The sequence below is a fragment of the Abrus precatorius genome, unplaced genomic scaffold (assembly GCF_003935025.1).
Source record: "Abrus precatorius isolate BTA unplaced genomic scaffold, Abrus_2018 Scaffold11, whole genome shotgun sequence".
NCBI classification, from domain to species: domain Eukaryota; kingdom Viridiplantae; phylum Streptophyta; class Magnoliopsida; order Fabales; family Fabaceae; genus Abrus; species Abrus precatorius.
This window is the reverse complement of record NW_020874303.1, coordinates 20,073,506-20,091,544: the sequence shown is the minus strand read 5'-3', so window position 1 is coordinate 20,091,544 and position 18,039 is coordinate 20,073,506. Positions and strand designations below refer to the sequence as shown.

The 18,039-nt window shown below is 32.0% G+C and overlaps 2 protein-coding genes across 9 annotated transcripts; one reads left to right on the top strand and one right to left on the bottom strand.

Moving 5' to 3' along the window:
- The first annotated feature begins 600 nt into the window (after nucleotides 1–600).
- On the top strand, nucleotides 601–6,527 carry LOC113856241 (casein kinase 1-like protein 3). Of its 7 annotated transcripts, none has more exons than XR_003502877.1 (16): nucleotides 623–925; nucleotides 1,029–1,069; nucleotides 1,306–1,375; nucleotides 1,508–1,656; nucleotides 1,946–2,041; nucleotides 2,165–2,235; nucleotides 2,466–2,527; nucleotides 2,684–2,747; nucleotides 2,861–2,945; nucleotides 3,063–3,189; nucleotides 3,648–3,730; nucleotides 3,852–3,909; nucleotides 4,173–4,285; nucleotides 4,432–4,623; nucleotides 4,726–4,884; nucleotides 5,842–6,522. XR_003502877.1 is itself a non-coding variant. In XM_027487977.1 (15 exons), exons 1-14 carry the CDS (start codon nucleotides 850–852, stop codon nucleotides 4,609–4,611), a joined length of 1,275 nt encoding a protein of 424 aa, XP_027343778.1. In that variant the 5' UTR covers nucleotides 601–849; the 3' UTR covers nucleotides 4,612–4,623; nucleotides 4,726–6,526. The 7 variants fall into 7 exon arrangements, 3 of the variants coding, with proteins under 3 accessions (XP_027343778.1, XP_027343780.1, XP_027343779.1); XR_003502878.1 differs by having other exon boundaries at nucleotides 710–925; nucleotides 4,726–4,905; XR_003502880.1 differs by having other exon boundaries at nucleotides 716–938; nucleotides 5,842–6,524.
- Nucleotides 6,528–12,525: 5,998 nt separating this feature from the next.
- Nucleotides 12,526–17,124, bottom strand: LOC113855370 (probable RNA methyltransferase At5g51130). 2 transcript variants are annotated; one of them, XM_027486993.1, is made up of 9 exons: nucleotides 17,012–17,115; nucleotides 16,733–16,847; nucleotides 16,223–16,270; nucleotides 15,272–15,542; nucleotides 14,362–14,449; nucleotides 14,037–14,102; nucleotides 13,880–13,890; nucleotides 13,164–13,232; nucleotides 12,614–13,017 (listed from the first exon to the last, which is right to left on the bottom strand). In XM_027486993.1, the coding sequence occupies exons 1-8, from the start codon at nucleotides 17,099–17,101 to the stop codon at nucleotides 13,202–13,204; spliced, it is 720 nt and encodes a 239-aa protein (XP_027342794.1). In that variant the 5' UTR covers nucleotides 17,102–17,115; the 3' UTR covers nucleotides 12,614–13,017; nucleotides 13,164–13,201. The 2 variants fall into 2 exon arrangements, with proteins under 2 accessions (XP_027342793.1, XP_027342794.1); XM_027486992.1 differs by lacking the exon at nucleotides 13,880–13,890 and having other exon boundaries at nucleotides 12,526–13,017; nucleotides 17,012–17,124.
- Nucleotides 17,125–18,039: the final 915 nt, after the last annotated feature.

Below are 18,039 nucleotides of genomic sequence, written 5' to 3'. Positions count from 1 at the left end.
CTTTGACGAGAAAAAGCAAGACGATTATGAATCATCAATTATATAATTGATAGACACGAAGAGAAATAATTAATTAATTGATCAGACGAAAGTGATTTTAAATATTATTTTAAAAGTTAGTATTTTTCTTTAGAATATTATGTAATTTTTTAATACTGAATATTCATTTTTTATTTTTTATTTTGAAATTTAAATGTTTATTATTAATTTAATTTTTAAAAATTATCACTTTAATTTAGCTTTGTTTAAATAATAAAATATTTAATTTTAAACTTATTAAAAAATTAAAAATAATCACACTATATACCTTTAATTTTTACGCAATGAAAGTAGCAGTTGAAGTACAACCGTCGTGATATGCAAATCATCAAAAGGACTGGCAAACAAAATATTAAAAAAATCAGAAAATGATAAATATTAAAAAGAAATAATTCACCGAAACGTTTCTCTCGAGTTTCCACCGTGGCAATGTGCCATTATAAACGAATCCAATATTATTATTTTATTAAAAAAGCAGTGATGTGGTAATGCTAAGGTAGAGGTTCGTTGACCCCACATATGACACAATAGTCAAACAGGGACGAGAGAAAGAAAGGCTACACCCCTAGGCAGTCTTGTGAACATACTAACAACTCTTCAAAGGACATAAATACCCCCGCCTCCTTTCTGCATTTTCTCTATATGACCCTTCATCCTCTTCTCTTCTCTTCTCTTCTCTTCTCTCTGTTGTGTGTGCGCCTTTGATTTCTCTTCCGATTCAGTGTTCAAAATCAGCAACCACTCTCTTTGCTTTCATGCTGCGCTAAATTCCTTAATCCTACTCTCACTTGCTTCTCGAACCTTCCAAACATGGAACGCATCGTTGGCGCCAAGTTCAAGCTCGGTCGCAAGATCGGAAGTGGATCCTTCGGCGAAATCTACCTCGGTGACTTTTCTCGGTCTTTCTTCTGATATCTATTTCGTATTAACCGCTAATTATAGGTTTTTATGTTCTGATCGTTCGTCCTTGAATTCCCGTTCTGCTGCAGCTACGCATATTGATACCTTCGAGATCGTTGCCGTCAAGATCGTAAGTCTCTGTGTATTGCTATTTGCTTGGGATTTTCATGTTTGCTTCTGATTCTGTGCTATTTCGCTAACGCTCTGCGATTGTCTGATTGAAGTTGCATGTGCGAGTTTACGTATTATGCATGAATTGACACTTCTTGTTTAGATTGTTGCCAGCTGTGTTCTTAATCCACCGAAATTGAACTTTACGTTTTTATAATACTGACTTTCTCTCTCTCTCTCTCTCGGGTTTTTCAGGAGAACAGTAAAACAAAGCATCCGCAACTGCTTTATGAGGCAAAGCTCTACTATATTCTTCAAGGAGGAAGTATGCATTTTGCAATATTTAGCTTTTTCATTGTGCTTTCTTTTGTGTGTGTTATTGGTATAGGGAGGTGGAGGGTGTCTGGAGGTTGGTGAATTATAAGATTTTGAATATTGTGAAACTTTTGCAATGCAGGTGGCATTCCGAGCATAAAATGGTCTGGCGTGGACGGGGAGGATAACGTGCTTGTTCTTGACTTGCTTGGGCCGAGTCTTGAGGATCTTTTTGTGTATTGTGGAAGGAAGTTTTCATTGAAGACTGTATTAATGTTGGCTGATCAAATGGTAAGCCGGGGTAAACCACCCCACTTTGCTTTTGAGGGTAAATTTATGTTGGTGCTTCCACGGATATTCACCAAAGTGGATGCTTATATCATAAGTGTATCGAATGAATTACCAGTTTTCTAATGTAATTTAAATATCACGTTGCCTGCAAATTTACTTTATCGACTTTCTATATGTTGCGCTGAACTGAACACCCTCCCTTATCCTTCTTGTCATACTTCACTTTTCTCTTTTAGTCCTACAATTGATATTAAGTATTAACTCGTTCTTTTTTTCTTCTTTTGGACAGATAACTAGAATAGAATATGTGCATTCTAAAGGATTTTTACATAGGGATATTAAGCCCGATAACTTTCTCATGGGACTTGGTCGTAAGGCCAACCAGGTAACCATCTTCAATCTTGTTATTGCTCTTTCCCTTTATTTATAGTATGTTGTAGTTGTCCTTAAACTATTTGTTGGTATTTATTAAGGTTCCATATATCCGTAATTTTGCTGTTCTTGTCAGGTTTACATAATTGATTTTGGGCTTGCTAAACGATATCGGGATTCCACAACCAATCGCCACATCCCTTACAGGTACTTCTTTAGAATCAAGTTAGTTCTTTTTTTTTTTTATTTCAGTGTATATATCTTGTAATTTTCACTTTTCTAATTTCGAACTATTTTCATATTCTGACCAATTTCTTAATCAGCTATCAGGAATATGTTCTAATATTTTTGTATAGAAGATTCCTTTACTTTTTATGTATCATCTTTCTGATCCCCTGCAAGTACCCTGGAATATTGCTAATGATTGAGACACACAGGGAGAACAAAAACTTAACGGGGACTGCACGTTATGCAAGTTGCAATACTCACCTTGGAATTGGTAAGTTAGAAGAAGATATTAACCCATTAAGCCAGAATAAATTTCATTGTTATGCAAGTTGCAATACTCACCTTGGAATTGGTAAGTTAGAAGAAGATATTAACCCATTAAGCCAGAATAAATTTCATTGTTTTTCATTTGCTATATTTTTTGTAGAGCAAAGTCGACGGGATGATTTGGAATCACTAGGATATGTACTTCTGTACTTCCTCAGAGGAAGGTATAACATTCTGCTACCTGCTTTTCCTCTATAAGTATTTTTTCTGCAATCTTTATTTAATGAGATGATATAATGAAATGTTCTAATATTTAAATGGTTATGTTTGGGTTTAGCCTTCCTTGGCAGGGTTTAAAGGCTGCTACAAAGAAACAAAAGTATGATAAAATATGTCAGAAGAAATTATCAACTCCTATTGAGGTAAGTGTTTGGACATTTATCAATCTTGTGAAGATTCTCCCTCCCCCTCTCCCCCCCCCCCCCCACAAAAAAAAAAAAAAACAGAATGATGTACTTACTTCTTTGTTATTTTCCAAGGTACTATGCAAATCACATCCAGTAGAGTTTGCTTCGTACTTCCATTACTGCCACTCTTTGACATTTGATCAGCGACCAGATTATGGATTCTTGAAGCGCCTCTTTAGGGACTTATTTGCTCGAGAAGGTGATAACTTTTTTTCATATTTTGAATAATATGAAATTAAATAAATTCCAATTGTGTTGTTTTGCTTTTGGAAAAGCGTCTTTAAATAAAACATTAGGATTCAAGTTCAACAAGATATCATTCTGAAAGATCAAGGGGAAGGGATTATTTTTCTTTAAAATAAAAATATAAGAAATTTGTTCAAATCATAGGGTTTAGGTATAGGGGGAGGAAAAGGAGATAAAAAGACTGAATATACTGAGATTGATATTGAGTTGATTTGATATGAGAAAATAATTAAACAAATCATGCGGTAATGGAGATATAGAAACCAATCTTAGGAGATAATAAGGAAATATGGAAACTAATCACAAGAGATAATCTAAGATGCTCTAAATTATTCTAAGATAAGATATAATATAAGATACTATTAGATATTTTTCACATATTCTAACACTCTTCATCTTGATGCATGTCAGGTTATGAATTTGATTTTGTTTTTGATTGGACCATTTTAAAGTACCAGCAATCACAAAAGAATATAGTGCAACCTCCCTTATCTGTAAGTACATTTGATTTTTGGGCCATATTCTTCATATATGTTTTGAGTGGGGGGTTACTGATTGTTTTGCAACATGAATCTTCCTATGCTCATGACAATATTTAATTTTGTTGTATCACAGCCAGTTCCAGGAGCAAGTAACAGTCGTGCAATGCCAATGGATATTGACAACCATCAAGGTTGGTGCATCTTAAATAAGTAATATCATGTTTAGGTGTTTCCTGTCAAGAAATATACTTATGTAGGATGCGAAAAAGAATAAAAAAAATCAACGTGAAGGGGATATAAATAATTTGTTTTGGTAACCAGCACGGTAGAATCCTTTTCAGTGTATCACCCTTAATTTAGGAAGTCTTTGAAGATAGATGAAGTAGCATTTATTTTTCTACTTAAATAAATGTTAATTTTATTTCCTGATTGGCAAGTCATAATGCATATTCAGGGCATGTTAAAGAGCGCTTTGGAACAGGCGATGCTACTGGTTCTGGTGTTAAAATTCAGTTTAAATCACCAGTCAGTAGAAATTTAAGTTCTGAGAATCCACTTGACAAAAATGTAAGTTATCTTGAAAATTTTCAGTTTTCTTGCTGTGGCTGTAATGCAACACTGAAGTCACAGTTCTACAATTGCACCCTATATTTTCTAAAATTGAATAGGTCATTGTTTACCTAGCATTATTCAATTTTATTATTTTTTTGCAGATTTTTGGTGAAGCAAATATGCCCTCTACTTCATATTCCCCTGCTGGTGCTTCAAAAAGGAACTCCTTGAAGCCAGCCTTCTCTGCTGAAGCCTCCAACTCTGGACATGGGCAAGGCAGTAAAATTGGACCATCAAGTAGCTGGATGTCATCTCTGCAGCGCATGCCTTCTGCCAAATGAATGCCAAATATGGTAATTTTCTGGTCCATAACTTCTATCCTGCATTCTTGTGATACTGTGTGCTTTACTTTGTAATACTTATCCTTGACCGTTTGTATTTTGTTGTATTTCCAGTCATGAACCTATGGAGAAGATTCCTTGTATCTTTTCCCCAAGTGTTTGGTCAAGAATATTGAAGTGCCCAATTCACAGAGATTGCAAATGTGCTATAAAATTGATGGATTGCATAGCTCCTATTTTGAGGCCCTTTAGTGTTGCTTCTTCTTTCCTGAGGTGACTACAAACAATTGTGTGGTATAAAATACAGACTTCTCAGGCTTGGCTCCTGTGCTGTACATAGATGTCAAATACGGCATACTGCAATCTTGTGTATTCATGTAACGATAATGTGTGAAGTAGCCCCGATACCCCAATATGCTACTTGATGATAATTAACCCTGTGCCATACAATAAGTGGCAATACAATTTAGTTTAAAACTTTAAATTGTTTGTCAATATTATAAATTGCAAATGTATTTTCAGTTTCTTTTATGTAGATATCTTTGATCACAGTTTTTGATATTCTTTGTTTCTCATTTATTTTTACCTTGTTATATTCGCTGTCTATAAAAAAGACAGTAAATTTACATTTTTATTGCCAACATAACATGTTTAGATGAAATGATTTACCTTTCATGATGGTTAGTTGCACTTTCTTGTTATTCACCAGGTTATCAACAGTATAAATTATTCTGATACAGAAGCAAACATTATGGCTGAAAGTTCACTGAAATAATGATCTCTTATGAGTTTTCAAACGTAGTTCTTGGTGGCATGCCATCCATTTTAAACTTGCATGATTATGTGTTGGTGTGTTAAATGGGGGATGTGGCAACTTAGTTATCAAGGTTTGTGTGGTTAAAAGATTGGTGTGGCATAGCAGTTGATATAATTATAAGTAGTTGGAATGATCGGATATTTCCTGTGTCAGTTTGTCTTTGATTTTTGTCAACATTTTATGGCTTCATTTTCTTTTGATAATACAACTGTGATGGTCAAGAAGCACTTCTATACTTGTTGGTAGTGCAAATTTGACGCTTGCCCAGGTTAATTTGTACCATCATTCTTGAGAAGTTGGGATGAAAGTGTACAATCTAGTTTTATTTCATGTTCCTGTGGTTACTGGTAAATGAATTTAACCCTGCAAATGGGATGTACTCAATTATCAGCTCATACTTTTTACTTTTGCAGGATTTATTTTTCCCATCAATATTGTCTGAAGGATGAAATATGACAGACTTCACTTCATGATGTTGCTACTTCTGATGAATAATTCAGCGTAACCACACACTGGGTCTGGGTGAGAATGCATTAAGGAAATATGGATACTGCCATACCAGTATCACTGAGCTTGAGTCAATGTGAATTCACTAGTTATTGAAAGTAGTCATTGACATCTACAAGAGAAAAGGGAGCTACCAAGAATAGTGCTTCAACTTAAGAATCTTGAATCCTCGTGCTGACCTAAATATGTAATCATTTAGATTTAATCTGCTGCTACAGCTGACAAGTGATAGAAGAATCGATCTGTTTTTACTTAAGTGTTTAGTGCATGCAAAGTGTCACCTACGAGTAAAGTTTGTAAAGCTTTTTGTGCTAATATAGGTTTTCTGTTTTTGATTGTCGAGCCAAAACATTGAATTGTCTTTTTGTGAACTTCAATTTGAAGGTCCCACGATACCATATCCTTGTATAGGTGACAGGTTATTTCACGATCCTCAAGTGTTTTAAAACTTGTAAAAATAAGTTCAAGTTCGATGAGCTTGGATTTTGTGATCAATTTTGTGTAAGAGGAAAGATTTACATGTTGCATTTCCGTTGCTATATATCTGTTTTCTTTGATTCTATGATCAAAATTTTAAAAGTCAATAGACATGACCGCCAAGTTTGGGTTCCTTCTTGGGGTAGATGATACTTTGGGTTCCATTGATAAACAAGATTACCGGCAACTTTTATGTCACCCTCAATATAAGGATGATGTAAAACACTGCACGGCTTTCACATCCATGGAGGGGTAATCATCCCGTGTGAAACATAGTTATTATTTAAATCATTAATTGTTTGGATAAAATCAGGTGAGATTGAACTTTGAAGGTTGGAATTTCAGAACAAATGTCTGAGACTGAACGTCCAAACTATGGCACGATAATACTTTTGACTCTCAACCAGACAGAGATACTATAAGTATTTCATGAAACGGTGTCAACGACATTGGGAACAATTGAACGTGGTAATCTTACGCACAACAAAGAGGCCTGGGGGAAGAATCGAAAGACTAACAATTAAATATAAAATAATACATAATTTTAGTCTCAAAATATGAAAGTAATCACTTTAACCTTTGAAATTATAGATATTTATCAATTTAATTTTAAAATTATTAAAAATCAATCATTTTAGTTTATAAAATTTAGATATTTATCCACTTAATTAAAAAAAATTGTCAATTATATAAATCACATGACAGTGTTGTGTTAAGTCAAAAATTAAATTTTTAAAAATATGATTAATCAAAAGATTTTAATAATTTTAATAATTTTGTCTAATATTCTTTTAAGTCTCTCTTAATCTCTTTTTTCTAAACTATGAGTCATGCAATTCACTTTTCTTAACGGTGTATCTAAAAGTTTTTTTTATATGTAACCAAATTATTTTAGATAAGTTTTTTTATTATAGGTATTACTCACGTATTATTTTGTATACTGTCATTTTATATTATATTTTTACTCGTATGTCCACTCATTCATTTTAACATTCTTATTTATGTCACTTTTACTTTTTTTTTCATGTTGTTTATTTAAGGTTTAGCATTCACTTTCATAAAAAATAATTAATTGCATTGTAACACAGTAAAACTTTGTTTTTAATTTGATAGGTTCTAGTAACTTTATCGTAACAAATAATTTTTTATGTTTTTCTTCATTTTAACCACCCAACTTATATTTTGTGATTAACACCTTTAATTTCTTCATCATTTTATATAATCAATTCTAATATATGAATATTTTCTTATATTTATTTACACTTGATATAACAAATTTTTAATATAAATTTCGGCAAAATCTCCTCTAATATATGAATATTTTCTTATATTTGTTTATACTTAATACAACAAATCTCTAATGTAAATTTTGGCAGAATATCTCTTAATATATGAATATTTTCTTACATTTGTTTACACGTACTTAATATAAAAATCTAAATTTTCTTTACACATAATCTATATATTATGTAACAATTTATTAATCAATGCATCAAAAACATACATATTACAATCCTAAACCGTTCTAAAGCACATCCTTTTATAACTTCACAACAGGCATATTCTACAAACTCTGCAAATACAAACAATCTTACAGCACACAATAATTAGGTTCGGAGAAGGACATCTACGCCCTTCTTCCAGTCATACAATCTCCAATTCTACAATTCTCTCTTAGAAATTTTAAGTCTCTAAAATACATCAAAAATAAAAAAAAATTAAATCTATTAAAAGTTAAAGTATCGTACCAGGAACACAATGATGTAAATTATCTTTCAAAAGGATGTTTTAATTACTCGCAAAAGCCAAAAAAACTGAAGTTCCTAGAGAGAGAGCAAGCAGTTTTAAGGATTTCACACATTACAAACAAAAAAATTTGTCTATAAATGGTTTAATGAAACGGTGCATTTTAAAGGTTTATTTACAGACAGATTTTTCTATCTATAAATTCGTCAAGTCTAGTTACAGACGAAAAAATCCGTCTGTAAATCGCCAGATGAAAAGTTGGTCAAAAGAACAATATTTATAGACGAATTTTTCTGTCTGTAACTCTCGCTTCAAATTTTTCTCCCATTTTTAAATTACAGACAGAAAATTTCATTTGTAATTCCTATCTATATTATTTCGCGCTAAATGGCGGGCAAACTATATACGGCCATTATAGACAAATTTTTATCCGTTTGTAATACAAACAGATTTTTCAAAAAAAAATTTAAAAAAAAATTCACAAATCTGTTTGTAAAGCTATCTGTATTAGAGGCGGATGTAATGACCGTCTGTAAATAACGTTTTTCTTGTAATGACTCAAATAAAAATACTTAAATTTTAAAGTCTCTTTCGATACCTCATGTTTAACATTAACTGCTTCTTTCGAATTCTTGATCAACACTATATCATTTACGAATAGCATGTCCGAAGGATAATCTACTTAATTGTTAAAAGTTTGGGGGGAAAAATAGTCCTTAAAATTATAATAAAATGGCCATTTGAGTTTTTTAAATTATAGCATCATTTAATTTAGTTTTTAAAATTATAATAAAGAAGTTTTAGTCCTAAAATTATTTTTTAAAAAAATCTTACATCCTTTAACTATTTCATAACTTGAAGAAGACTAAATTGAATAGTGCCTATAATTTTAAAGAATAAAATCAATGATTTCTTATAATTTTAGAGTAATTTTTTTCCATGTTGCAAAGATCTTGAGAGAAAAGGAAAATGCAGTCTATGTAAGCTAGAGTAAGGATGAAGCTAAGGGGATCAAACGAGAAACTTCTACATCGAGGAGGAAGAAACAAAGCTACTACGGGCCAAGTTCATGCCGCAAGCAATGTCACAAATGCAACTCATATGGGTCAAGTTGAAAGAATATTGTGACAAATGTCGTTATTGCAACCTAAATTAAGGCCTATTGTGCGTGTATTTTTGGGAGTCTTATGCGTAGCTGAATATTTAAAAGGGAACAACGACAGTGTTTTGTCTTGGAATACTTTAATATTTTGGGTGGATATATAACTGGATCAAAGGTATGTCTTGGTATACTTTTGTAATTCGGCAAGCATATGACAAGGATACCAGTGATTTCTTCGTTTTTTTTCTTTTTTGTTATTGTATACTTCGCCAAGATCTTAGTTTGGTAATCTGAATCTTATTTACTAGACTTATTATCACATGAAATGTTGGTGTCAGTTGTTGTTTATTATGCCTGTTGTGCATCATAACACACTTTGGTCCATTAACTAATGGACATTATAGGCACTAGTACTTGAGAGTTGGAAAAACACACACACAAACAGAAATAATGACATGGCTGCAAAAATGAATACACAACGATTCAAGGTTTGCATCCTTTTTGTTTTAGAAGTTGAACCCCAACCCTAGCATAACCTTCCACAAAAGTCCCATTCCCCAGTTCTAACAATGCTTCTTGTGTGTCCAAATCCTTCCTTAACATAGACTCTATGATTGCAGTTTCATGGCTTCACCCATTCAAAGAACTTGCACACCCTTTCTTGGCAGTTACAATACAACCAGTTCTTGTGAGCACTGGATTCAGAACAGCTACAATAGCATCTTTTGTTTACAAACCTTTGGCGAATGTCTGAGCTTTCACTAACAGTTCAAAATGATGGAATTGACACACCCTTAATTGGAAACACTAGTAAAAACTAGCCCACTCACATACTCTAAGATCATCCGTAACAGTAAAATATTTTCCTCTCCTTATGTTTAAAACTTGAAGAATATTAGTAATACACCCTCTAACACACTATTTTTAACCCATTCATTGTTACTTGGCCAAAATTTATTAAAAATTATAAAAATATAAAAAAAATATTAAATTAAAATGAAAAAAAAGAAGTAAAACTTACATTATTTTTATAATTTTGAATAAATTTTAACTCATAAATAAGTATATTAAAAAGAGTGTATTACTGACGTTATTCTTTGAACTTTAATCATGGTTCCATTAATCATACTCTTAAGCATTCTTTTTCTTTTTTTTTTTCTCCTCTTTCTTATCCAAACTCTCAATCATGCCCAAACTTAATGACATATTCAAGACAGTTTTCCATCAATGACAAGCTATTTCCTTTACATAAAAAAAATTCAAAGATAAAGGACTTTCGTATTATCTAATTGGGATTAAATTAACGAATTAAAAGAAAGTAAACATGGTCCAAAGAGAAATCCTCTTACTGATAATTTGTAGAAAGAACATATATAGATATTAGTATTACACAAGTAAGCCACTTATGAACAAGAAGAAAAGCGTCAACCCCATATATCATTGGAGAAGAACTAAAATTCTTTGCCTCATTCAAGCGGTTGTGTAGTATTGGTTCATTGTCTTTAAGTGCTTGAGAACTCTCACTACTTCAGTTAACACAATCCCTGGTTCCGTGGTGTCAACTCCAACCATTGCAGCTAGCTGTTGAATTTTCATCTTTGCTTTTCCACCGCGCAACAACTCATACAAACTGGCTGCTTCATCAGATACATCACCACCTTCTTCGCTGCACGAGTCTGATTCAGATGAGGCTTCAGCTTCATTTGGTGCAAAGCAATTAGCATTGCCTGTGTTAGGCCTTGCATTCTTTTGCTTTTGCACGTTGAATTCAACGGTAAAGAACATGGGGTAGAGGTTGCTTTTGCATTGCCTTTGTTCATCAAAAAAGGGATGCAATATCTTTGAGTTTTGTGTGCCTGCCATTGGTGATGCTTAGTGAGGAGGAAAATTGAACACAAAGGTGTATGTGGATATATGAGGAATCAGTGCACTCGGCCTCAAATGCCATAATGAGTAATGACGAGCGTTATCAAGTCAGGTCAAATGAAGAAAACGTAGAAAGTAAAAGTAATATGGCAATTATGATCATAATTCACTTGGACCCTCGTTTTAGAAATTTGAGTAAAGCATTTTTCTTTTTTGGGGGGTTACTGTGGTCCCATGTTGGTACACTGTTGCTCAATACTTTGTTTGACTTTTGGGGTTTTCCAGAGTATATTCTGTTGCCTTTATAATTACTTACGAGTGTCCAATTCCACATCCAATAATGCTATGAACTCTTTTTTTTAACGTATTTCTTGTGATGCAAATTTTTAAAAAGTTAATCTTGTAAATTAATTTTTTTAAAATAACTTTATTTTTTTAAAAAAATTCACCAATGATGATAATTGTATTGAAGAATGTGTTTAAACAATTGTTTTGATTACATTCCTTGAACGTTCATAAGCTTCTCTCCCCGTTCTCTGAAACGCACGTGCACGTTCATGTAAATGCACAAACACTGACAGAACACAATGAGTGCATACAACGATTCAGATACCCGTGTATATACGTTCAAAGGTAAATCTGTAAAGTCCACCGAAAAGAAATGTGTCCACCAAAAAAAGAGAGTGAATATGTAAAAATATTGAGAGCACTTTGATTCTTAAAAAAACATATTTACTCTCAAGATTATAAACATAAAAGCCATTTTATCCATTAGGTAAAATGTCCAACATTTGCAATCTATAGAGAACAAACTTAAGTCTAGCGAATTTATTCCAGAAACGAATTGGGCGTTACTCTCACTTTTAAAAGCTCCATAAAAGCCATTAACATTAGCTTTCACAACGCAGTTAAGACCGAATTAAAAACCGTAATGGGAATAATAAAGCGGGGAGCCAGGAACCGATATCAAGAACTAAAAGAAATTGGTCAAGACTGGAAAATCAATTCTATTTCTTCTAGTTTCTAGTTATAAACTCATATCTCAATACCTAATAACGATATTCTTAAAAGTTTATCATCAATCCCCTAACTTTACCTAAAAAATTATTTCACTGTTTACTTCTTTTTATTATCATTTTTGGATAAAAAGTTAAAATAAATAACACTTTACAAAATTAAATATTAATAAAAAAACTTCTAAACTTTCAAAAACCATTGCCCAAAAATCTATCCTCCCCAAATGATGCTGTTATAGTACAAGGTTCAAAAGCATAACGTCGGGTTAGATTGAATATTACTGCACACATCACTTGCATAAACAAAAATCACCTAAATTGGCACAATCCTTTTCTTACCAGGAAATAGGTAAACTCGTTTGGTCATTATTAGAATATTAGTGACAAAAGGGGTACAAATTACATTTAATTTTGGAGATAAAATTCAATTAAACAATTTCAGTTTGTGGTACCTGTAAGTTGCAAATATGAGCAAAACAAATACATTACTTGGTCATCGTTAATTATAATAACCTACATTATGTGAGAATCAAACTGATATACTACGCAAAATACACAAAAGGTGTAGTATGCATTTTCGTTCTATACATTAAAGCCCCTTCAACTCAAAATTTGCTTCGCTGCTGCTATTTACTATGCACATTAAGACCTCATTGTTAACAGTAGCTACATTGCATGCAAGATTGCTGTGTACAAGAACCACTCTTGATCTCAAAATACATAACACCTGCTTCTCTATGGATAGAATGACAAACATTGACTCTGCACCTGACTTCATGCATAGATCATTTGCGAAAAACCAAAATTGGTCTATTGAAACCAGTCTTGCTACCTGTCAAACCTGCAGTGATATCTTCCACTGTTCTAAATCCAATCTGTGATAAGTTAAATATCGGCCATTAGACTCTATATAAAATCATAATAAATAGGCAATGCAATAGGAATGCTAGTTAATTGTTATCAATTGGACAAACTTTAAAAAGGAAAGCAGTATGTCAAAAGAAATGTTCAATAAACAAACCTTATCTAGTAGTAATTCCTGAAATTGATTGGGACGAATCATAATACTACGGTAATTGGCAGCAGTCGTCTGCATAATGAGAAAAAAAATGATTTAATCATAAAATGTTTCGATATTTGCTTTCTTATTTTAAGTGAAATTGTTGGGTCCAGACCAATTGGGCATCTTCTCAAAACATATCAGAGAAGGAGGGGTAAAAAGGGAATTATGAGCAAGGAGACTGTCAGAGAAGATTCTAACAGAATAACAAATTGAATGACGTGGAGGAGGGAGAGAGCGGCTGAGGGAGGGATATAAGGTAGATTGATCAAAGGAGAGAGGGGGGAATTATCTAGGAAGTGATTGGGAGGTGGCTGCTGCCTAGGGGAAGTTTCCATTTTTAAACATCATTGCTTTTCTGCTATTCTTATTTTTCTGCTGTACTATCAGGGGGTTTCCCTGAGGTTTTGGTGTAAATTCCACAAACATACTTAGTTCCTATCAGAAATCTAGCTAGAAATAAGAAAGTTAAAAGCATAATTGAAGTTTAAGCAAATTGATAATGCATTAGTTGTTCCACTAACATAAAAGCTAAGAGCCTGTTTATTGTGAGAATATATATATTTTATTTTTTATTTTTTTCCATTCATTCTGTTTCCTTTGTCAATGTTTTTCAAAGGTTGGTATAGGAAACACTAGAAACAACAGAAAACTAAGTGAAAGCAAAAGCAAAATACCTTTTGTATAACTAGATAAGCCCAAAGATTTGAAGTTTCATAAGCAAATCTCCAAACAGCATAGATTAAGATTTCAGAAAATGATTCCAGACCATGTAGGAAATTAACAAAATGAATGGGTACAAGATAATTGCAGTAAAGGTCAGCTAATTATTACCTCTGAGACATGACGATTGCTTTCATATGACTTCCATGGCTGAGGTTCCAGCACCAAAATGCCACCCTACTCAGAAGATGAAGAAGAAAACATCCATGATTACAAAGATAAATCGAAAAGGGGGGGAGGTAGGTTGCTTAGAAGAGATCATTTGCAGCCATATATTTTAATCTGATGTTTATCTCACCATAAATCACTTCTCTCATTAGATAGGTCCAAATATATCATGCCTTTTTCTTTTTCATTTGCAACACTAATATTCAGAGGTCAAGACTTCAACATTACAAAGAAAAATAATGAGGAGGTAGAAGGATATAATACTTACTGGTCGGAGCAGTTTCCAAATCTCTGAAAATAAAGTAAGCAAGCCATCATCCCCCCAATTTAGATGTATCCACTTTGTTACACTCAAACTGCATGGCAGAAGATATATTTTACTTTAGCATATGCAAGCATGTTGAAGACAATTTAAAATAAGCATATTCAAATTATTCAAATAATATTTTTATAGCAGGATCCAAGTCAAGCCACAGTGAGGATTCATTCCTTGCTGCAGCTTAATAATTGAAAATATAAATGATCGGTGAATAAAATGGCAAGTGCACTCATGCTTTAAAAATAAAGTTTCAAGAATATCTGGTCATTGGCAAAACTATAATATGAAGATAATGCATTTCAATAATGTTAAAATGTCTTAAATTGGTTAGGAATATAGCCAAAATACTCCTCATAAGACTTAAGCAACCCTCCCTTTTTGCCCTAATTTTTGGGATTGAGTTATGCCTAATCCATTTTTAATATGGTACCAAAGCCTATCTAATCTTGATGTTGGGCTATCTACGGATGTCTAGTCATGCAAACTTCACATTACAAATGTCCAATCTTGAAAGTGCGGAATTGGGTGTTCAAATAAAATATATCACATCAGTTAAGAATATAGTCAAAATATTCCAAATAAGATGTAAACAATTCATCCCTTGAGCTAACTTTTAAGATTGAGTTAGGTTCAATCCACATCTATAATAGATAGCAAAAGAATCACCTATCCTAAGGAAGTCAATTTTAAAAAGTACTAGTAAGAACCACAAAATGAAAGACAAAAAATTTGAATAGGACTTTTCCTATGAGGCATAAGGGATGACAAATTTCTACCTTCATCCCTATAAAAGTGTTATCCCAAAATGTATGTTTTATTTAGTGAAACAGGGGAAAAAACAAAAAAAAAGGTGCCTTACCAAAGAATTGTATCATAGTGCTTTCCTGGTGGGTGACGACTTTGGACAAAATTTTCTCGTTTAAATGAAACTATATTAAACAGATCAATCTGCACCAAAGAAGAATGTTCTGTTGAAATCTCCTTTGTATCAACATTGGACAAAACTGCACGGTTCCCTGAATCGGCTGTATGGTCCTTGTCCTGAAGTTCGGAGGTCTTCACATGTTTATTCCCAGAAGATTTCAATCTAACAGTCTTCCTGAGATTCCAATGCGCATCCTCAACTCGATCTAGCAAATTAACCAGAAGAAAAAAAATCAATTAAAAGAAGTTATAGTCAAGTGTGAAGAACAAATGTTGAGGAGTTAACATTCAATTAAAAGAATGAAATTATGAAAGACATTCGCATAATTCAAAACAACTTCACCAAGTTCCTGATAATAATCCAATAGGACTCCAGAAACTAAATTCAGAGCACTTCACACCCTCCTTTTTATGGAGATACATGATAAATTTGATTTTTCAAAAACTGAGTGTTTCATTGTATGCTGATTTATCAAATCTTAGCTACTTGCTAAAAGAAGTATAACACATATTTGCCCATGCTGCATATATAATACTACAAGGAGGTTTTATTAATAGCTTGAGTTCTCTGAATTAACATGACTGTTAAGCATTCTAAAGATTCAAATCATAACTTTATGGCCTAAAGGAAATGTTTTCTGTTTCCAATTGACTGATTTTATGAATAATTACAAAAATAGCTACATTGTTTTCACTTTGTTCTTGTTTTCAAAGATAACAAGAAAAGGAGAAAACAACATAGTTTCACTTCAAGCATAAACATATTGGAAGTATGGTAATTTTGCATAAATTTAGGCTGCACAATTAGAAACACATACAGAACAAAGCTCATTTTAAACTTAAAGAATACCATTCACCATAGAAATTAGAACAGATAAGATCTTACCAGAATCAATGTCAATTCCAAGAATGCTCCGGCAGCAAAATTTCTGTGCTGTTGGGGAAAATAAAGGGACAACATTTAGATCAGCATGATAGAAATTTTATCTTTACAAATGAAACTGTGTTAACATAAAATGAACTTGTTCCTTCTGTGGGCGGGGTGTAAGTATAACCGCAATGAGCATCAAACTGAAATAACTATTTCATTTGCAGCAACAGTCAAAGTTACACCCATTTGCGGTAACACTTAATTTTATACTTATTCAATAGGCAATCGTACGAGGGTTTATGACATAAATTTGATCGCCAAACTAATTAGAATAAGTTGAAAAGAGCTTATTTTGACAAGTTAAATAAAAAAAAATCATTGAAATAAGTAAAAAATTTTATGAGAGTTATAAATTATTTTTATATGCTCTTCCAACAGTTCACTTAAAGCGCGAATCTTCGAAACAGGAAAATGGAGAATATTATTTGTTGAACGACTGTATTGAAGAAAAAAGAAGAAAAATACCAATCTGAATGGTGATAATGCCATTGTTGCAACCAATATCAAGACACTCCTTGCCTTCAAACCAGTCCTTCCTCAACACTTTCAAGCGAGGATCTTCATCCACGCCTTGACCAATCTGAAACAGATTCAAAACATGAAAGATGGATGACGTTAAACTCAATAAAACGCAATGCATCCTCTATATACCTAACTTTAGATCATTCTATGAAACTAGTTTTTACCCCCCAAAAAAAAGAGAATTTAACAGAGAAAAATGAAAAGAAGGGAGAGGAAGATTACGCGATAGCCATAGTAACTCTTGTAGTTGCCGTAAGGGAAAGCTTGCTTCCGCTTTTTGTTGTTCTGCTTTTGGGTTTCATTTTCGCCCATTGAATCTCTCCTCCGCCGTGCTTTGCTTTGGGGTTTAAGAGCTGTCTTAACGATAAATACTACGTTTCAAGTCGCATTTTCACAAAATTTATTTTTTTCTTTAACATTTTTACCAAAATTTATTTCCCGCATGTTATTTAAACGGTAAAATTATAGCTACACCCACCGAGAGGATTTGATATTTTTTCTTACACGAAAAATAATTTTGACCATTAATAAGAGAGTTTGGTATATTTTTTATAAAAAATAATTTAATTATTAATTATATATTAATAAACAGTAAAATTAGTAATTTAATTTAAAAAATGTTAATACTTTCTTATTTTTAAAATATTAAAAAATCATATTTATTAATTAAAATAAAGTATGAAATACTCTTTTAAGTTTATAGATATTATAGCCAGACTATTTAAAATCATTTAAAATTAGTCAAATATAAGTATTTTAAATTTAGAATAATACAATACACACTTAACACAAAAATTAGGTAATTCTTATTTTCTTGTTATTTTTAAATTAATATTTATGTTTATATTTTTAGCTTTTGATAAATTTTAGTCACTAATAAAAAATATGTTGCTAATATTTTTTAAATATTTATTATAAATTTAAAATATAATATATATTTTTAAATATTTAATAAATTTTTCTTATTAATTTCTTAATTAGTGCTCATAGTTAGGAGGTCCTTAAAATTAAATTCTTAAATTAATTTTTAATATTTATAAGTTGAACATTTTAATTTTTGAAATTTTAAAAGTTTTTATTAGATTCAGATTTTGTAAAATATTATTTAACAAATGTTAACCAGTGTCTTAAGGATTGATTAAGGAAATAAAAGTAAAAAAAAAAAGGTATTTTAAAATATAATAAATACATCTTTTTCCCATAATTTTTAATAAATATTTTTTTATTTTAATTTTCTTAGCCCTAATTAT

Bases quoted from the DNA above. Each gene is read 5' to 3' on its own strand.
- LOC113856241 (XM_027487977.1), top strand. From the start codon at position 850: ATGGAACGCATCGTTGGCGCCAAGTTCAAGCTCGGTCGCAAGATCGGA. The intron at 1,376-1,507 runs GTATGCATTTTG...TTTGCAATGCAG, and splicing joins CTATATTCTTCAAGGAGGAA to GTGGCATTCCGAGCATAAAA. The intron at 3,731-3,851 runs GTAAGTACATTT...GTTGTATCACAG, and splicing joins TAGTGCAACCTCCCTTATCT to CCAGTTCCAGGAGCAAGTAA.
- LOC113855370 (XM_027486992.1), bottom strand. From the start codon at position 17,101: ATGGGCGAAAATGAAACCCAAAAGCAGAACAACAAAAAGCGGAAGCAA. The intron at 16,271-16,732 runs GTATTTTTCTTC...TTTCCCCAACAG, and splicing joins CATTATCACCATTCAGATTG to CACAGAAATTTTGCTGCCGG. The intron at 14,450-15,271 runs GTAAGGCACCTT...TCTGCCATGCAG, and splicing joins CACTATGATACAATTCTTTG to TTTGAGTGTAACAAAGTGGA.